This window comes from Echeneis naucrates, chromosome 9 (assembly GCF_900963305.1).
Source record: "Echeneis naucrates chromosome 9, fEcheNa1.1, whole genome shotgun sequence".
NCBI classification, from domain to species: Eukaryota; Metazoa; Chordata; class Actinopteri; order Carangiformes; family Echeneidae; genus Echeneis; species Echeneis naucrates.
Window position 1 is genome coordinate 9,886,384 of NC_042519.1, and position 19,663 is coordinate 9,906,046.

A 19,663-nucleotide genomic window follows, 5' to 3' on the forward strand; every position below is an offset into this window, starting at 1 on the left:
TGTTACATTGTTGTCAGTGTTCAAAGCTACAAGCTGATACTGGCCACTACAGGCTCACAGTGTGCGGTATTTTCAGATATTTTTTTACATGATGGATAAAGCCTGAGCCCCCTGACCGCCACTATCAGCACTACCACCAAACACACAGACACACAAGCATGCTTTGAGGGCTTCTGATAAGACTCATGCTGCTTTATAGGTACCACAGTCATATGAGTCATCATTGATTTTTCTTTTTGTTTATAAGAACATCCTCACACCATAATGTCATACAGGAAGCTCTTTTATAAACGAATCATTTTTGCCCGGCTTTCAGTACCTGCTCTCCTTATTGATTCTCAGTGCACTGACCTTTGGTTGAACTCTCTTGCCTGCCAGTGCCCTTCCTCATTCTAGTCTATGAGACATGCTATGCTGTACGCTATATGACACACCTGGGTGCTTTTAAGTACACCCTTTCCATCAACCAGCTACGAGAGCCACCATTTGGCCTCACTGTTGTGACAAAGGTATAATGAGGTTTAGATGGCTGTGTACGAGACTGCGATGGCTATAAGGCTATTTGGCTAGGGAGGGGACTATAAATACCTATATAGCCTGGGTGGCAGAGCTCGATGGGCGGCTGAGCCATTGCTGAACATCAAGGTCATGTGTGACTACTTAGAGTGTGACTTAGTGACGAAGTGACCGAGTCATAGAGTCACAGGTTGAGGGAATCGCTAGGATGAATGGTGAGAAAAAAAATACAGACAGACATAATGCTCTGGAAAAGCTGATGCTCCAGATGAAGTGATGGTTAATAGTTGCTATGCTCAGATGAATGCCCCACAGAAGGTCGCAGTGATATTTTTTTAAGAGACTACAGCCCCCCTATCTCAAATATTTCCCTGTCTCATCTGGTTTAGATTTTTTTTTTTTTTTTTACTCTCAAGTTGTTGACAGATTTAGTTTGCCCCTGTGTTTAGACATGGAAAGCTGTGTTGACAGGCTGGTGACTTCAGAAGTAGACATGATTGGTGGCTATTGCACAAATGCAGAAACTGGACAAAGAGGCTGGCATGTGGGTGTGAGCCAGATCATGACAGGCAGCATGACTTTCTCTAGCCCAGATTCCTATTACCTGTAGACTTCATTACTGAGAAGCTGCTGAGCTTCTGTTGTGTACCTGCACAGATTACTTACATACACACAAATGTATGTGGAAATGTTTTATACACACCAAATAATTACACGGTTATTCACCTGCAAGTAGTGCATGCTTGCACATAAATTCATGTATACACCTACACTTGTAAACAAAAACAAACTTAAGCTCGGAATATATCCCATGGTAACCACTGAGTCTGATTTCAGTTTGGCAATGATCCTGCAAGACTGACATGTCCATAAATGTGTAAAGTCTCTTCTACAAATCAGGTTATTCATAATGCCATGCATTACATGCGCATAAACATGTGTGCTCATTTGACAAACATAAACACACAAAAACTCATCGACTCGCACTCACTCACGTTAATATACACAACTGCAGACACACACAGAGTCAAGCCTCATGCATGATTAAACCAGGAGTCCTTGGGGACAGTGTGTTGTCATATTGTCAGTTTTTGTTTAACAATATGGCAAAATTACATTAGGATCCAGAGGCAATAATGTTACAATTATTGAAAAAATGCCCTCCCTCTTCTTTCTTTCCTTCGCAACACTCAATCATCTTCGTGCTTTCAGAGTCAAGGCTAATACTGAGCTCATCCATTCCCAAATGCTTTTGCAGTGGAGGAGCTCATTTAAGGGGACACACAAAAGTATTTGTGCATGTGTCTGAAAGTATGGCAACGCATCTCCCAGCCGCCCATTCTCCAGCTTAATGCGGAACATCCCCCGGGTGATGGCTTTGGCAGCCTCCAAAATGGGAAATCCATATTTGCCGAGGGGGTCATCGGCGGGTTACGGGGAGAAAAGTTTCTTGCCGAGAGAGAAGGGTGTGCATGTATGACTTCTCAGGGAGCAAAGTTTTGCATATTTTTTCACTGTGTCTTTGTTTATGCTGTGTATTGGGAAAACATGAGCGGGTCGATATTTATAAGAGGTGCCGTAGGAAGCAAGACTTCAGGATGGGGTTGTTTTCTGATGAGTGTATGTAGGTTGGGAGGTTGAGTTGAAAATCTATTTTCATGCTTTGCTGAAATGTAAACTGTACTTCTGCTCTGCATGCTCTGTCTCTCTCTGTTTATTTTATCTCTTTTCGTTTTTACATTCAGTGTCTCTTCCTTCACAGTGCCGATGGAGCTTCCCATAAAAAACAGAAGCTTTAGTCTGACCTCCCACCAATTGAGGGCGTTAACCCAGCTGGCCTGCACGCTGTTGGGCTTTGAGACCAATGTGAAAGAGCTCGTGACTAACATGACCTTCATTAACTGTACAGACGACATACCCTCTGTAAAAGGTACAATTCTATCCCTCCAAAATCCACACGTGTATACATAATAGACATGTAATAAGGACTGTCGCTACCACTGGGGCCACTGAGGTCATGCTTTCCTGTGAATTTTGGAACTATTAGTGACCTGAAGTACAGTTTCTGTTTTACAATTTAAAAATCACTGATGCTTCATTGGCTGATTCAATATTCCTGAGACCAATGCCCTTAAAATGTACTTTTTTTTTTTCTTTTTCTTTTTTTTTTTAATTAAACATTCTTAAAATATGGTCAGTGTTTCCTTGCAAACCTGACAGTTGGGAGCAGACCATTAAAACCATCAAGTAGGATGCAGAATTTGCAGGAAATTATACTGGATCGTTACATTGTCAATAATTCCAGTAATTATACAATTACAGAATCTATGAGTGAGTTGAGGTTACAGTGGGGACTGTTCATGACCTCTGAATTTCTACAATTGTGGTTAGAGCCCAGTCACCCCTCCAGGCATAAACACACTCACATACACACACGCACACACATGCATACGCACACAGAGACTTTTACTTGTTCTAGCGAGACATCTGAGTTGTGTCTGAAGAAATGTGTTATTGAGTCAGTATTTATCTTGGGTGTTATATAAGCCTTTAGTATCCTTTTCCTTTCTCCCCTTTGAACTGCTGTTGCAGAGATGTTAAATGAAAGCTTTTGGTGCATGGGGTAATTTCCATAAAGGTTACATTTACAAAAACAAGACTTGCAGAAAGGCTCAATTTACAGAGAGGTAAACAGCCTTTAAAGGGCAGTTATCCAAATCATTAATTCCAAGCAATCAAACGGCTTAATTACCAGAAATTCATCAGATGGGCTTAAAGGTCAAAAAGTGATGCGCTTGCTGCTTCCTCCTTCTTCCATTCCATGTGGTCTTGTTCGGCTAAATTGCCTCGCCTGGGGTCTTACTCTTCCCCTTCTGATTAGGAAACTGCAGCCTTGATGTTCACGCTTTTTAATTGCAACCCATCCCAACATCCTGTATTGCGTGTCTTCACATCAACCCCCTATGCTCCCCGACATATCCATGCAATTTTCCCTTGTGGAATTACCCCATGTATAGTTGATTCTACCAGGGTTTAAATCAAATCTAAGCCCCAAGTTTAAACTCCTAAAGCCGTCGCTATTAGCCTTTTCTGTACATACTCCAAGGCCTGTGCAGCTCTGCTCTGGGTACTTGGTCTCATTTTGGCCAGTTGGTGAACAAGAGTGTAATGTATCACATAACTGGCTCTGACTTACACACAGATGCTTTCATGTTATCATACTTGGCATTCAGTCAGACTTTGAACACCATACAGTGATATGGAAATTGATGTGCTAAATAATCCATGGATTTGAAAGACGGTAAAGATACCAGCCATGCAGCTTTTTCTAGCATGGGCATCTATTTCTTGTGCAAATTTACTGTCATGATTCGAGAGCATGACCAGGCATAGATACTGTTTAATGCATTTCAGCATGTATAACATGATGTATGAATAAAAAAATATATTGGTCAATTAGGCTTCTTAAAAAAGAGTAGAGAGGACTCACACCAGACAGCAGATGCCAAGAAATCCACAGCAGAGACATCTCTCCAACACGCACCGGAGGTGAGTACTTTGAATGTGCTCCTTTCTAAGACTGTTCAAGAAAGTTTCTGATCTATTACATTTATTCAATGTCATTAAGTCCTATTATCTTTCTCTATAATTACAAGGAGGCAAGACAATTTGCAGCAGTGAAGTAGAACAGGTGAAATATTCCCTTCAGCACTCAGACATTAATTGGCGGTTGGCACGTCTCCTGTTTTTCATGCACAGGTTCTGGAGTTTAACTGGAGGTCAGCATTTAGGGGGCTGGTCCCTCACATGGAGCATTGTGTCAAAGTGGTGCTGGACGATGTTTGTGCCAAGAGTTTGCAGCAGGAAGAGACCATGTATTCGTCAGGACACACCTCCATTACCCTGTGCTGCACAAGCGGACGCACTGCAACCACGGCCGGCACCACACATCTCAGAGAAGACTCATTCTACACATATTCAGAGAGAGAGACTCCAAAAATGATAGCAAAGGTATGAGCAGTTATAAAGCTGGATAGTTTCTTTAATATTGAACAGGTCTGACTGAGCATTAAGCCCTCTCAGTTATTTTGAGTACAGTTATCCAGAGCTTCTTAATATTGATGTCTTATCTATGGGTCTTCATTCAGTAGATTATAGTTCAATTAATGGCAATGAGTCAGAATTCTTTCATGGTATGATACAAACAGGCAAATGCCCTCTAAAAGGGGAAATACATGAACTGAATTAATGACTCATGGGCCATCATCCACAAAGTCTCATTGCTTCAGTGTTAGTAGTCTGAAAACAGAATCTGACCTATCATTTTAGCTTTCCACCCAAAAGGCACCATCTTTAAGCCCGATGTAACAAAGTTCACTACCAGAGTGAGAAACCAGCATTAGAATATGCTATTCATAATAGACAGAAATTCAGCTGACAAATTTCTTATTAGAAAAAGTCAGCCACCTTGTAAGCAATTTTGTAGTGAAGTCCTCACAACAAAAGATGGAGCATATTTAGTGATGATTAGCCGTTTAGTTTACCTTAGTTTTCATTTATCCCTTCATGACTTTCTGAGAAGCTTAATGGTGGATTTCAATCACAATTCCTAAATTAGTAGTTTATACAATAAATCGTGAACTTTATTAAGATGCGTTCCCATGAACATAAGTAATCCGGTTCTGATTAGTAATTAGAGTAAAGTGCCTAATCTGTTTAAATGGGTTAATCATAGGACTTTGCCTTTTCTATTCTTTTCTTCATGGTAGGGAGCAGAGCTAACTGAATTGAGACTCCTCCAACACATAATATTCTCTCATGTTTTTATCATTGAATTACCTTATGACTTTCTGTACTGCTGAAATAAAACAGACTTACGCAGCTTTGCTTAAGGACACACCGCTCAGCCTGGTGAGCATTTGTGATTGATGAAACATCTAAAGGTATCATAATCTGTGGAATCATCATCAAATGCATATCATTTATGTTGATTTAGACGTTATAGGCCACAAAACACGAAAACATGTACAATTAATCAGTAATTAAGGATTAAGGTTCTTGTGTTTCTTCAGTCACTCTAAGCATCTAAAAATCTTTGTCCTATTCATCCTCCTTTATCCACCTGGCTGAACAATGTAGGTCTGCCCACATCACTCAGACTCAGGGAGATGAATGGTTTTTGTAGCCTTAAGGAAAGCACCCTCTATCATAGAAAGCCCAAATGATTTGGGTCTGACAGAGTTGACACTCTGGATCAGAAAGGGCCTTGGGAAGAGTCATCAGTATTACTTGAGGGGAAGACCCTGGGGACAAAAGGAGGAAACCAAGAACTTGTATGGGTGATATTATAAAGCTAGATCAGAGGTGGCAAAAGTATTCATATTCTGTACTTAAGTAGAAGTACAGATACATGTGTAAAAAAATACTGTGGTAAAAGTAGAATTACTGATTCAACTCCTTTACTCTCTGGCTCTGAAATGTACTTTCAAAGTAAAAGGAAAAAGTGAAAATGAATTTTTGCTGTTAATACAACACAATGCATCCTTTGATAATTTCTGCTCCAGTAAGTCCTCAGTTCTCTCTCTACTGTCCCCTCACTCACTCGACTTCATCCCGCGGTCTGTCTCTCCTCCCTTCTTCTCCCTCTTTCCCGCTTTGGTTCGTCATGTCTTTTACGTATGCTTTCACGTCATGTTGTCATCTGTGGAGGGTTTTTTTTTTTGTTTGTTTGTTTTTTTTTTTAAGTAACAAGCCTGTTTTTACAATGTAAGGAGTAGAAAGTACATATTTTGAGTATAAATGTAGGAAGTAAAAGTAAAAACTCATCAGAAAAAGAAATACTCACCTCTGAGCTAGATGATGTATAGAGAAAGGTTTTGAATTGGGTAATGTCTGGGATATACAGACGATGCAGATGTATAGAGAACAGGATACGGAAGGGATAGTTTGGGAGAAGGCATGGGAAATGACAAAGAGAGGTGAGGTGTATAGAGCAGAGTTGGCTGTTCTCAGCAGGAAGATCAGTGTCTGACATGAGACCAGGCTTAGTGTCAGACTCGACAAAGGATTCCAAGCATTTGGTTGCTTTTTAAAATGACACTATGATGTCTTTTTTTCCTTCTCTTCTTGTACTTGTCAACCTAATTTTGTTATTGCAGAGCAATCAGCAAACTTTTTTTTAACTTCCATTCCTCTGTCTTCCTCTCAGCCCTTCTGCTGTCTGCTACTCCCCTCTATGCCGCACACTTTTGAACACTCTTATCAATGCTGTCTCCCTTCTTTGCTTCTCCTCCTCCCCCTTCCTCTTCTCCCTTCCCCATCCCTTTACACTGACAGTAGTTTTGGCTTTTATTGCTAACGAGCGTCAGAATTTGTCTGTGCTCAGGACCTGTACAATGTATTTATGTGTAGGTCAACGCTTCAAAGATGAGGGCCTTTCAGCCCAAAGGTTATACATGCATGCATTTGCATTCAATAACACCGAACCAGACAGACATCCAGGACGAGGCTGTAAGATATTATATATAAATTTCCCCTCCCCTTGTCCTTTTTTTGGCAGTAACCCTTGTATTTGAGCAGAGAACAAATTACTATACCAGACATAAGCATGAAATATGGCCAGTTCAAAGGCATTAGGATGGATCAATATTTCACGCATTTATATTCATATGTTCGTACCTCAATCCTCACTTTTTTCTTGTGAACCCACTTCACTGTCTGTATTGCCATACATATGCAGCCAGTGATGATAGTGCTCATCCATCAGAGCACTTTAGATGGTGAACTTTTTTTATTGGCAGTTAGATGTGTGCTGAATGCCAAACACCCCGCGTTCAACAGCTGGAACTCACCTTCCTGTCAGAATCTGGGATTGAATGCTTCTTGTTTGGTTGGGCCCCTCTAACCCTAATACTAAATCCCTATTATAAGCAGCAGAGATGGCTTTTCTGTATTCAGACTTCACTGAACCTCTCACCTGTGTGCTCAGTTCTCCAATTGTCTCTCTACTCCAAATTCTGCACACACACGAACAGGCTTCCCTAACACTTAAAAACTTTACACAAACACAAATTCTTTCACCTTGCTGAAATAGTCCTGGTGGGATTCCAGACTTTGATCTTTGCTAGTTAGGGTTTCAGGCTGACTTCAACCTGGACGCATGCATGTAGTTTGTTTTCGTGAGAGGACGACTGTCTGATGAGCATGTGTGGTTTAGTGTGTGCCAAAATTGTGTGCAGGTGAGATGCTTCTCTCAAGTCTCTCCTTCACCTTGGCAATGCTGAGCGTTGTGTCTGCCTCTGCTTTCTCTCTCATAAAGCTCAGCTCCTAATGATGACATGCAGTCAGATATTGACTGTTGTCCAAACAGACATTGTTCCCAGGCCTTTTAACCACACTGGAAGCTTTTCCAGAGAAAACTGTGTAAAGCAATTGTGAGATTGTCAGTTGTGTGCACACGCTGGAGCCCTGATCTAGCAGAATGTCAAACTTCCCAATCAGCCCTACAGTAAGTCAAGTAGTTGAGTGTGTGACTCAAGTCATAAGCAAAACATACATTGATTGATTGATTAATTGGTGACACTGACATCAGGTGATTTCTTTTTTTTTTTCCCCCCGAAATGCGTGGATGTCAAACCTTGGTATGCATTTTATCTTTGCAATATTAGGTACAATATACAGTGTCTTGTTTGCACAATACATGATGAACTATTACGCAAAATATATTCATGCTTTGCATTCATTTTGTGTATACGTTAACACCAGGGACTTCACCAAAACAATACACATGCACACTAACCCTAACCCTAACCCACACATTCATAGGGGCTAAACCTTGCTTGTAAAAACATTTCATTAGAAGAAAAACACAGTTGAGAGGATACATTTGCTCTATTATCATGTCATCTTCATTCACATGTGCCCCAATAATTCAGTATTGTTTCAACGACTGTGGTTATTGACACAATGCTGTCAATACAGTATATTCATTAAAAGCATTAAGATTTTAGCTTCAAGTAAATCTCAGCAAACGCCCAGACTGCTTATCTGTGTCGCAGCAAGCACACACACTCAGCTATTTTAAAGCACCTTGATCAGCCAGCCTCGCAGCCCCCGGGGAGGGAAAAATGTAGGCAGCCGCGTCCCTATAGCTCTTTCTTCAGGACAAATGTGGATAAAAGTGATAAGTCTCAGTTGTTGCCTTGGCAGTTTATAGAGTAAGCTGTAGGTCTTTTACATTGCTGAGACATCACTGTGCTACCCTCTCTCTCCTTCTCCTTCTAACCTTTTCCTGACCTTTTTCTTTTCTTGCCTTTTTTTGCACATCTACATTTAACCTATGTACCGCAACATTTCCGTTTGAATGTGATTAACATGATACATAGTGTTAAAATTAAGCAAGCACTGATAGGTCCTCTAAAGTTAAGGTTTTATTTGACCTGATACCAATTATGCATGTTCAGCAGCAAAGTTTACATGGAGGGCATGTCTGAAGACATCTGTATTCTACAACTGCACTATTTTTCAGCTGTAATGACTTGCACAATGTAAAAGAAAAAATGCTTGTATAATACTCCTCTCACTCTTTAATCCTTGACATTCTGATGTCATTTTGCAAATGTTCCATTATTTACATGTAATGTGGTCCCGTTTCAGTGTTTTTTCTTTTTTCTTCTTCATTCCTTCTTTCTGACTTATTTTCCTTCTGTTATTGAGATCATCTTGTCTTTTGCCTTATCTCATCCATCAGTTCTGTGGAACAGTTGTGGCTGAGTTGGATGCCTTACTACCCTTGGCAGCAGCCTGCAGGGATAGCTCTCTCCTAGAGGTGCGATCCAGCTTTGTGGAGGCGTGTGGCAGGGCAGCATTTGCCATGTTGGGCCGCCTGCAGGAGAGGGCCCTGCAAGTACCATCCTCTGCACCCCTGAAGAATTTGCCCGCTCTGCTTGCCAGTTGCATTTATGTGCATCACCGGCTGGAGCACTACCATGGCAGGCTGAGAGATTCAAATACTTCTGCTGCTAAAGTGTAAGGACAGGATGTGTGATGTGTGTGTGTGTGTGTGGGTTGGTGGAATTACTTTATGCTTTTGGACATTATGCAGTGGGATGGAGAATTGTGTATTGGGTGCAGTGTATTTGTGTTTCTTTCACTGTTTTGCAATGAATTACTGCCTTGTCAGGAACTACAGATTTTTTCTTCCAGCAAATAACCATATGTGGCATTTACAAATTAGGATTGTACAGTGCGTTCCTTTGTGCCATAATCACACAGACAGTAGTTACTGGGACCAGTGTCAGTGATGTATGAGCCCACAGATGGTGAGTGGAGACTGTTAGGTTGTGCTGTCACAGTGATCAGACAGACATCAAACTTCAGTCGCTATCAAATCCTCCTCTGTCAAATCCTTGAGTTCAGGGTATGAATGTATGTATCCCATCTAAGATTTTGTAACCCATTTTGTTGAAAACTGAGGCTCTCTCACGGCTGCCACACTCCCAAAACGCATACTTAGCATTGATGCCAACATTACTCATTGTTCCTCTTCTTTCACATTAATTAAAAATTTCTGAATTGATGTTAGTTTAGCAACAATAGCCTAAGACATCAGTTAACAGCCTGCTCGCTTAGGGATGCATGATATAGGATGTTTTGCTGAAATACAATATTTTACAGCTAATTTTGCTGATAACCAATACTTTCTGTGTATTGGCCACCTGGCAAATGCAGACATAAAATGCAAAGCTAAAAATTATGGCATAAGCATTTCTTATTCAAAATAAAACAAATACTTTGAGTTACATTATATTCAATGTGCCTTTTTAGGACAGTTATTTTTACACAAAATAAGAAAGATATGAACATCACATCCTTCTTCAAACACACTGGGATAAGGCCCTTTTGAACATAACAACACTCCAAACCAGGGGAAATTTGGCAGTTTTCACAAGTGAGAAGTTAAACATAACCTCTGTTCACAGGGAGCATTTGAAGTGCATTTTACATATATATACACCAATTCAACATAAAATACATTAAAGTGTACTTTTTGTTGATAAATACACAACATATTTACACCATTAAAATTACTATTATTATTACTCCTAGGTATTTTCACTCCGAAAAATATATAGGTCTTTTTTTTTTCTTTTTTTTGTATTTTGAATTCCTCTCTCCTGCTGGAGGTAAATGCGATGCTGCCACATTGCACGTCCAGTATGTTTTTTCTTTTCTTTTTTTTGTTTTTTTGTTGAAGAAGCTGCTGCCTTTCATTGCACCACAGAATGAATAAGTATATTATTACTTGCTTCAGCTACTCTGTTTAGATTGGAATCTGATTTTTGGCCTTCATCCTGGTCACACGTTTGATATCAAACAAGCAATGAGAGATCAAAAAAGAAAGAGTCGGTCAAAGAATTTCTGAAACATATGAGCCACATGAGAAAAATATTGAAAAGTTGTAAAATTCCAAGGCAATTGTACATTTGAGATTAAGAGGAGAAGTCCAGAGAATTAAAAGCAAAAAGAGTGGAAATGATTGACAGGTGGTAATGACACCCATACTATGTCTGCATCTGGTGAGTTTTTATGCCCCATAATACCCCCTTTAACCTCTGCGCTCCACAGATCCCCTCTAAAGGCATCTCTGTTGCTCTTAGTGCTCCTGTTGTTCCACCCCTGGCCCTGTGCACCCCTCCACCTGCACTTGCAATGTGCCCCTCCTGGCCATAAAGCACTTTCCTCCCTACACCATTTGCTCCCCCCGGCTTTAGGCATGCTGCACCCCTGTTAAACTCTCGCCTCTCTCTGGAAAGTATCAAGGCAGGCAGATTTAAAGGATATAAAATGTCACGCTGAACTTTGAGAATAAATCATCTGTTCTTTCATCTAATCATTTCATCTCATGTTTTTTTGATAGTTTCCTGATAGTACAGTAGCCAATTATGCATCTGAATTAAAGGAATGTGCCCTACTGGACTCCTGACCCCAACAGTCCCTCTCTGTTTTTCTTACTATACCACATATAATAAGTTAACCTTGAAAAGTTTGTTTCCTTCTTCTGTATGTAGACCCCTGACTCTTATGCCGATACAGAAGTACAGAGAAATGGTGGATGCTGTAAAAAACCAACTAACCAGCTACTGCGTCCAAGTTTGTTACACCTGCATTCTTCAAGATGCTGAGAGTCATCACTGGGCTGACCCTAAACCTTTCTATGAGGTAAAATGTCCTTTCTTTTTCCTATAATGTATTTGTTTGAATTTTCTAAATCTTCCCTGAGATACAAATAGGATTTGTACGATAAAGTAAACTTAGATGGCTTCATTAACCTCCTCGAGATCTGATGTGTGGTATGTGAAATATATCAACCTGTGTGAGAGCTACTTAAACCTAATCCTTGCTTGCCAAAAATCAATGTCTCATAAATCAACCTCAGTTATGTTTGCTATTTATTTCATTACATTCAGTGTAAAAAGTAAAAATTCGAATGCCATAAGTCTTAGCAGGCTTGCTCTGCAGAGTTTTAGGAAGTCTAGGAATTATACTCTGGAGCTTTCTTGCTTCTTCCTTTCATTCCCACAATGCACCTTTACCTCCCACTCTCCCTCTTCTAACCAAACCTTCTACTCTGAGCTCCCTGAGAACATCTGTGGCTTCCATGCTGCCCTGGGGCTCCAGGGATTCAGCTGTCTGAAGTCTGCAGTCTACACTGGGACTGTCTGGAAACAACATAGGGCCCCTGGAACTCCCCTACCTTTATGCCCTTAAACCAATCTAAACCTCCTCTCTCTTTCTTACTTCACCCCGCTTTTGCCTGTTTTTCCCTTTGTTCCTCCCTCCTTCCCTGGGTCACTGGTGTCAGACAGACCTGCTGTGCGCAGGTGTGTGCTTTTGTTCAAGCATGCCTGTGTGCATCTGTACAGATGAATGAATGTGTGGGTGCGCAGCAGAATCTCAGGCTGTGTGTCTCAATTGTTGTGTGTATCTATATATCTACATTTTTGATGTCTGTATATGTGTAGCTGTACGTATCAAGTTTCCATCTTCTCGATCCACAGCCCTGGCTCTTTCACAGCTGAGTGCAGCTCCTGAAAGACCCTTCGCCTGCTTGCATTTTTCTTTCTCTTCTTACACTAATATTGACACATAAACAGCTGTTTGCAGGGAAATATTTAATAAGCTAGAAAAACAGCATTTGAGGTCAGTTAAGGCTATGAAACGAGGTTATGAACATGATCTTGGTTAAAATCTTTGTCAGGACTTTGCATTCAGAGCCTGATGAGAATACAAAATGTCATAGGAAAATGAGTTTCGAATTTCATCCCATCCTCACTTCCCTGCACCAAATTCATTTGGGAAAAGATCACCAGTTTTCACTCTTGCTCTAATAGAAATTTGTTTATAGTTGACCTGGCTGGTTAAATAAAGTTTGACTTGAATGAACAGATAAAACATTCCAGCCACATATGTAGTTGTGGCTGCACTTGGTTTTGATCCAACATTTGTGTCTGTGTTTGCTCCACTGAGTCCACAGGCGGAGGATGGTGGCCTAATCCCGGACATAGAGCTTGGTCACGCTCCCCATCAACCAGCGATCCCCAAATGACTGGCTCGAGGGAGAGGGGGCTTGTGGTGGGGGGGTGGCTAAAATATGAGGGAGATGATGTGGGAAGAAAATGAGACAGGACTTAAGGTTATGATGAGATGAAGATGGAAGGAAGCTGTGGAATTTTCGACCTCAGTACCTTTACCACACACGCACACACTCTACTGGAGCAGTTTGTGGAGGTTAACATGAGGATTTCAGCTGAATTGAGGAAGAAGAGTGATGTTTAATGACTGAACCCTTCTATATCTTTTCTGACAACGCTGCCGGATGCTAGGCTAACAATCCACTTTCCTCTATTTGTCCTTCTCATCTCTATAGGCCTGCCTGCCTTCTCATTCTTACTTGTCTTTGCTCACTTTACCCAGAAAAAAAAAATCTCAGTTTCTCTTTCCCTTTCTGTATGTGTGTGTGCAAGTGTGTGCCTGTTGTGATGTGTTCTCCAGAGTTCAGGACTTAAAAGCAGTCTAAAGTCCCAGTGGGGGAAGAAACCCAGGTGCAGAGTGCAGGTGGCGTGACCACTGAAACATCCTGGTGTTGACAGACCTGCCGACGTCTCTTTCTTTCTTCTTCTTCATGTTTTCGTTTGCATTCTCTTTGTCTCTCCCTCTATTTTTATCTCATCCTCCCTGCTTTTATTCTTCACTGTCACTGTCCATATCATTATTTATTTTTATCTGTTACCCCCCCTTGTCTCTTCCGTCATCCCCCACTCTCCTCCACAGGGTGAGCGCTGTTCCTTTTCAGTGCAGATGTGGTTCTACTTCCTGTGTGGGCTCCGTAGTGACCTGTGGACTATCCTTTCAGCAGAGATGGCCAAAGATGTGCTTGGCCACGTGCTCTCAGAAACTTTACAGCTGCTGGTGCAAAGATATGCCAGGGCCCGTCCATCATACAAGAGACACCTGCAGATCAGGTACCTTATCACAAAGCATTTTGACCTCATTGATTTTCATTTGAAAATCACTGTCACCTAAAGCAGGCTAATAAAATAACGACATCCACAATGTACTATTTGTACTATTTGTTGTGTACATTTGTCTACCAACAGATCTGTCCGATCCATTTCTACTGAAATGTCTTTAATGTTGCTTATGTTTTGCTGTCCTGGCCCAATAACTGCTGAATGGCACTTTTATCTGGCAATTGGCAATTTTAGCGTCACTAAATTTCCACCTATATGATTCATAGACTTAATCAAACCAATAATTCTTCTTTTTATATTTCATGACAATTTACAAAATCACGATATTTGCCAATATCTGTTTAAGTCTAAAACTTCATGTACTGAAGTAACAGGCTTTGTCTTTGGTTTCATGTCTAGCTTTAAGGATTTCCTGCTCATGTCGGCTAAACAGCTAAGGTTCAAGGTTTATTTCTTACCTTGGAAACGGCAGCTGAAAAGACAATTTCAACTCCAACCATTAATAAGATTTAATGTCATTTGTAACCTCTACAGCTAAGTGAACAATCATTGGGTGGGCAAATATTATCTGCTAATGCAGATGTTGATCATGTGAAATTATCAATAAATGTTAGACTGGCCACTAAATGGAATTGTAGTGGGGGGGTTCTCTCAATTTAATTTTGGAAGGTTAAGAATTAGATATAAATGTCAGAAGGAACCAATTATTTTTTTTCGTCAATAATAATAATGTTTGGTTTTCCTGGAAACTGCCAATAACTATAGATCTTTAGTATGTACCTCTGTGCCGTTATTCCTGTATATTTTGTATGTTTCCGCACATACAGCACATCCTTACAGCCAGCTGTATAATGACAATGACTGAATGATAATCACTGTTGGCCTAGTTTCACTCTGCTCCTGTGGGCCTGATAGTAGAGCTCTGAAGGTGCCCATGAATACACAAGTGGTCCTCCTGTCCATTCTCTTTTTTCCCTTTATTATACCCCAATAATTGAATGATGACACTGAACTGGTTAAACTGTGACACACGCTAAAGACACGAAAGCGTGCCAAAGATTTAGTGCAGTATACATGTGTAGCACAGCATGATATGAACACAAGGCCTGCTTTATGTTGGTTAGATATGCACGTGTTTTCCGATGGGGACGTTTGTAACGTGTAAGCCTAAGCTAAACAGATGGTTTTTCAAAGCATCTCCACGTTTCCTTTGTGTATAGAACTCACATGGGTACTCTTATGCTGCCCCATTTCTTCTGTACAAGTCCATCCCTGTGTGTCTAATAATGTCTTATGGAAGCAAGGATGAGGAGATGAGGGATGATGAGCAGCTCTTCTATTCCAAATGAGGGAACAGATTTATTGGTGTTTAAATGGAAAAGCACTGACTTTTACAGTGAAACCCAAAGCCAGCAGTACACTTTCCAACTATAAAACCACCAGGAGGTTCTCTTATCTGACTGGCTGTGCAATGAGGCTGTTATGTCATGATGTAATGGTGGATGCCAGCCTTTTAATATTGAGATGTTCTCTTTTAGTGGCTTAACATCAGAGGGCTTTTCTCCTTTTGTCTTACTATGTGTTCACACGTCCTTCCTCACATTTCATCTTTTCTGTTTCCATCTGTGCATTCGCCTTTTCTTTTTCAATACTGTGTGTCCAAGATGTGACATTACAGCAATGTTGCTGTATGTGGAGCAGCTCATGTGGAGTTTGTGTGAAAGTCCCGAGGCTTTGCTGCACGCCAATCCTTCCTCAGCAATTGCCATAATCGCAGGTGGATCTGACTGGCCATACCGAATCCACAGCCTGTGTGGGCAACTCCTGACAGTGCTTGTCATTGTCACAGCCCCTCTATCTGAGGTTTATAGGTTAGTGTGCACACGGTTTTTGTTATTTATATGACTTAATTTTCCCAAAGTATTTGTACTACAATCACCAGAGGTGGTACTCTGGCAGTAGTTGCTACAGGACATGGGCCTATGGGCTTAGATTTTAAAATAGGACGAATGGACTTCTAATGTTGAAAACAAGAAATACATTCCATGGGAGGACATTGTAAGACAGATTTGGTTATATAACATCAATTAGCCTCCTTTAAATAAACAAATGTGTGTGGTTTGCTTTCTATTGTATTTTTGGTGGTTTGAAGGTTGTTCACAAAAAAATGCAACATGCATTCCCTATTTCTGCAGGACTTTTATGATTAATCCTGTGAAGGAATCCATATCGCAGCAGCCTGACAGTCCTGTTGTACACTGGCTAAATGCTATCGACCCTGACCTATTCACAGAGCAGGCCATACGGTATGTAAAGTACACCCATCATGCCATCTATCACCCGTCACATAGCGGGTACACACATAGCATGCGCATGATCACACACAAACACACACGCACACTGTGGTATGCCAAGCCATCAGACACACCTCCGCACACTATACAGTATGTAGAGAAACATATGCGTGTGTGCAGTTATAGCCACATACTGTATGTGCAGATTTATAACTAGACTTGCCCATTCCTGAGGGCTTCAAGCTAGAGTTGCTGTGGTAATATAACCCAGATGCAAGCTGAGAAAAAAAAAAAAAAAAGTATAACTACTGTTGCTGCTGAAGCTGATTATGTTTATGTTGATGGTTACTTTACACATGAGGTGTCAATAGAATGCACTGCGGTACGTATGTGGCTGAGTATGGCTAAATGCGCCAACGCCGACACACATGTGTGTCCAGTTACTGTTGTGACCTCCACGGTGCAGTCAATCACTCTCTTCCCTCACCCTTGACTCTACCCTCCTCCCCTCTCATCTCCCTCACAGCCAGAGGTGATGTCACTCTGTGCTGATGGAGCACAAATCAAACTAACCCCCGGTCTCCTGCTTCTAAGTATTGGAGAGCTGAAATTAGTTTATTTTTATGACCTCTCTATTTCTCTGCTCCCACCTCTTGCCTGTATGCGAAGGCGCCAGGGGGCTTGCCGGTGGCTTGCCAGTGGCCCAGGGCCAGATCCACAGGCCCTAATCCAGGACCTGGCCTTAGTGGTCGAATCTTTTCCCAGCCCATTAAAATAAAACCCATTGTTATGGTTATTAAATAAAACAATAATAAAATCACAAAGCACATAAATAAATCATCCAGCATTACAGGCTATAAAGAAAGCATATGAAACTTTTGTTTTCTGACCTTATGAATGTTTCTGCATTTGCACACATTCATGTTTTGCACGAAATTGTGTGTGCGTCTGTATCTGTGTGCCTTGGCTCTGTAAGATGACCCTGCGCTGTTGCAGGGTAGATTTATCAGAGCAGTTAAAAGAGGATTTCTTCTGGATTTGCAGTCCCAGTGACATCATAAATTGTCCTGTCAGATTGAGGCATAGTTTTCCTCAGTCAAGCAGCAGGGTGCACCCTGCTCTAGCTTTCTGGCTCAAATAGAATGGTTAATTTCTGGGCAGACACCCCCTGTACAGCCTCCCGCCTTCTTGTTCTTCAGACAAACTCTGTCCATTCCTTCCATTAGATTTTATTGAGATGTATAAAGTAACATGCAGGCACACACATGTCAGCATGCTCTCACACTTGCACACATACATAACCACAAGCATCAGCACTGAAGGGTGCACACTGAGACACACACACGCACAGCAAGGATACGGCTCATTACCCACAGCTGGCTGCAGCCTCTTGGTTATACAAAAGATGTAGGAGGGGGGTACTGCTGTATATTCATGTATTTGGCTGTCTCCCAAATGTTAATTTACTTTTAGCTGGCCAAGATTAGAACTAATTCCTTCCCGACGTACACTATAAGTAAGCAGAAGTGAAGCCATTTGCAGACTAAGCTTTTATCAGGAGTGAGCGATACAGGACAAAGTTAACATTGTGGCATACACATTATTTCTTCAAAACAACTGTGTTCACAGCATTGAGGCTTTTCCCGCCTTTGTTGCCTCTTGCTAAATGGACTGCTCTCTGTACACTCACCTGACACTGCAGAACTGTCAACTTTGCTTTCCCTTTTTTCCACTCTTAGAGATGGCCTTACAGGCCAGGCTGCCTTTGCATGTCAGCTGAGGCTGCTGACCTCTAACCCAGGACACAATCCCAAGTTGCTACTGCGAATGCTGCTGTACAGAGACTGTCACCTGCCCAGAATACTCCTGGAAAACTCTTGTAAGTCTGTTTCATTTTTTTTACTTGAAGATAATGTAATGGGACACAAGCAAACTTTTCACTATTTAGTGTGCAATAAAATTTAAGCCACTTTCATTAACTTATTAATATGAACTTTTTCAAAATAATACTGTTGATTCTGCAGGGGATAAGTGTGGGAAAGTGTTTACCAGTGCCTTAATTATGGTGCTCTAAGACCCTAAGCAGGTTATATAGACCTTAGATGAGCTCTATCCATTTTATGAAGTTATCATCAGCATCTTTGCCATCATCATCATTTTCACCTTGGTCATCATCATCACTAAATCAATAGAGCGCAGTAATAAACACTCAACAGGCCCAGGCAGAGCACACAGGCTGACCTTTAAAGATTTTCCCTTCCTCCTCCTCTCCTCCGCACCAGCAACAGTCTAACCTTTAAAGACTGTTGTGCACTCGCACATTAATTCACATTATAGCGACCTCATTAATAACAACTCTCACTGTCTCATTCTCTCGCTTGGTCTGAGTCTGGCTCAGAGGCTCTGCAATGCTTCTCCCTGCACACTGCCGTAAATCAACTCTGGAAGCGCTGACTCTTGTGTGTTATCACGGTGACGGGCTAATTAACCAGGAAGCAGACAGACAGAAGGAAAAGCTTGACAGAATGTCCTACACTTTTATAAGCCATTGCACTTTGCCATCAATAGAATGTATATACTTGCGTATTTGTTGGTGCTGTAGAAAGAATGTATATGGGTGGACTGCCTATGGTGAAATCTTGATTTTAGAAACATGACATCCTCTGTCAAAATCTCTGACTATATAAGTTAAAGATTTCGGCAACATTTAATACAAAATCATGCATATATACATGAATATCAGCTCACCAGAGAAAATCAGCACTGTCGCTATGGGCCAGGAGGCAAGTAAACTAATCAGAAGGTTAGTGTTTCGATCTCCAGCTGCTCCAGTCCACATTTGGAAGTGTCCTTGGGCGAGACACTGACCCCAAATAATCTCTTTTGACTGCTAAATCAGTGTATGAGTATGTGTATAAATGTTAGAAGTTAAATGAATTGGTGTGACTGTGGCTTTCTTTGGAAGGCACTCTTAGTGGTTGATAAGCTTACAATAATTGTTTTTGCATAAATCAGACAGAGAACATACAACACATATACACAGGTTTATTAAGATTAATGTATGCAATTCCAGATACAGAGGTATGCAGCACGGGCCCTGTGGGTTCATCAACTAGTCAGACTGAGGCATAGTTCATCTTACAGACAACTAGTCAACCTGTCACTGGTTGACTAGTTGTCAACCGGTGAACCATGAACAGCTTAGAAGCAGAGATTCAGTGAGAGAAAAAGCAACTCAGAAATTGACATAGAAACACAAACGTTGGGATGATTGCGTGCTGGAGCAGCAGTGGAAACTCTGGAGAGATGCTCCAGTGCCAT

The 19,663-nt window shown here is 41.2% G+C and overlaps 1 protein-coding gene across 1 annotated transcript in view; it reads left to right on the forward strand.

The window, feature by feature from the left end:
• kiaa0825 (KIAA0825 ortholog) overlaps positions 1-19,663 on the forward strand; it is a 102,302-nt gene that overhangs the window by 15,420 nt on the left and 67,219 nt on the right. Inside the window, exons 6-14 of the mRNA XM_029511255.1 lie at positions 2,279-2,446; positions 3,977-4,065; positions 4,276-4,527; positions 9,266-9,543; positions 11,586-11,736; positions 13,849-14,039; positions 15,713-15,919; positions 16,244-16,354; positions 18,082-18,221. Of these exons, the coding sequence (XP_029367115.1) occupies positions 2,279-2,446; positions 3,977-4,065; positions 4,276-4,527; positions 9,266-9,543; positions 11,586-11,736; positions 13,849-14,039; positions 15,713-15,919; positions 16,244-16,354; positions 18,082-18,221 (1,587 nt within the window). The remainder of the gene's footprint in view (positions 1-2,278; positions 2,447-3,976; positions 4,066-4,275; positions 4,528-9,265; positions 9,544-11,585; positions 11,737-13,848; positions 14,040-15,712; positions 15,920-16,243; positions 16,355-18,081; positions 18,222-19,663) is intronic.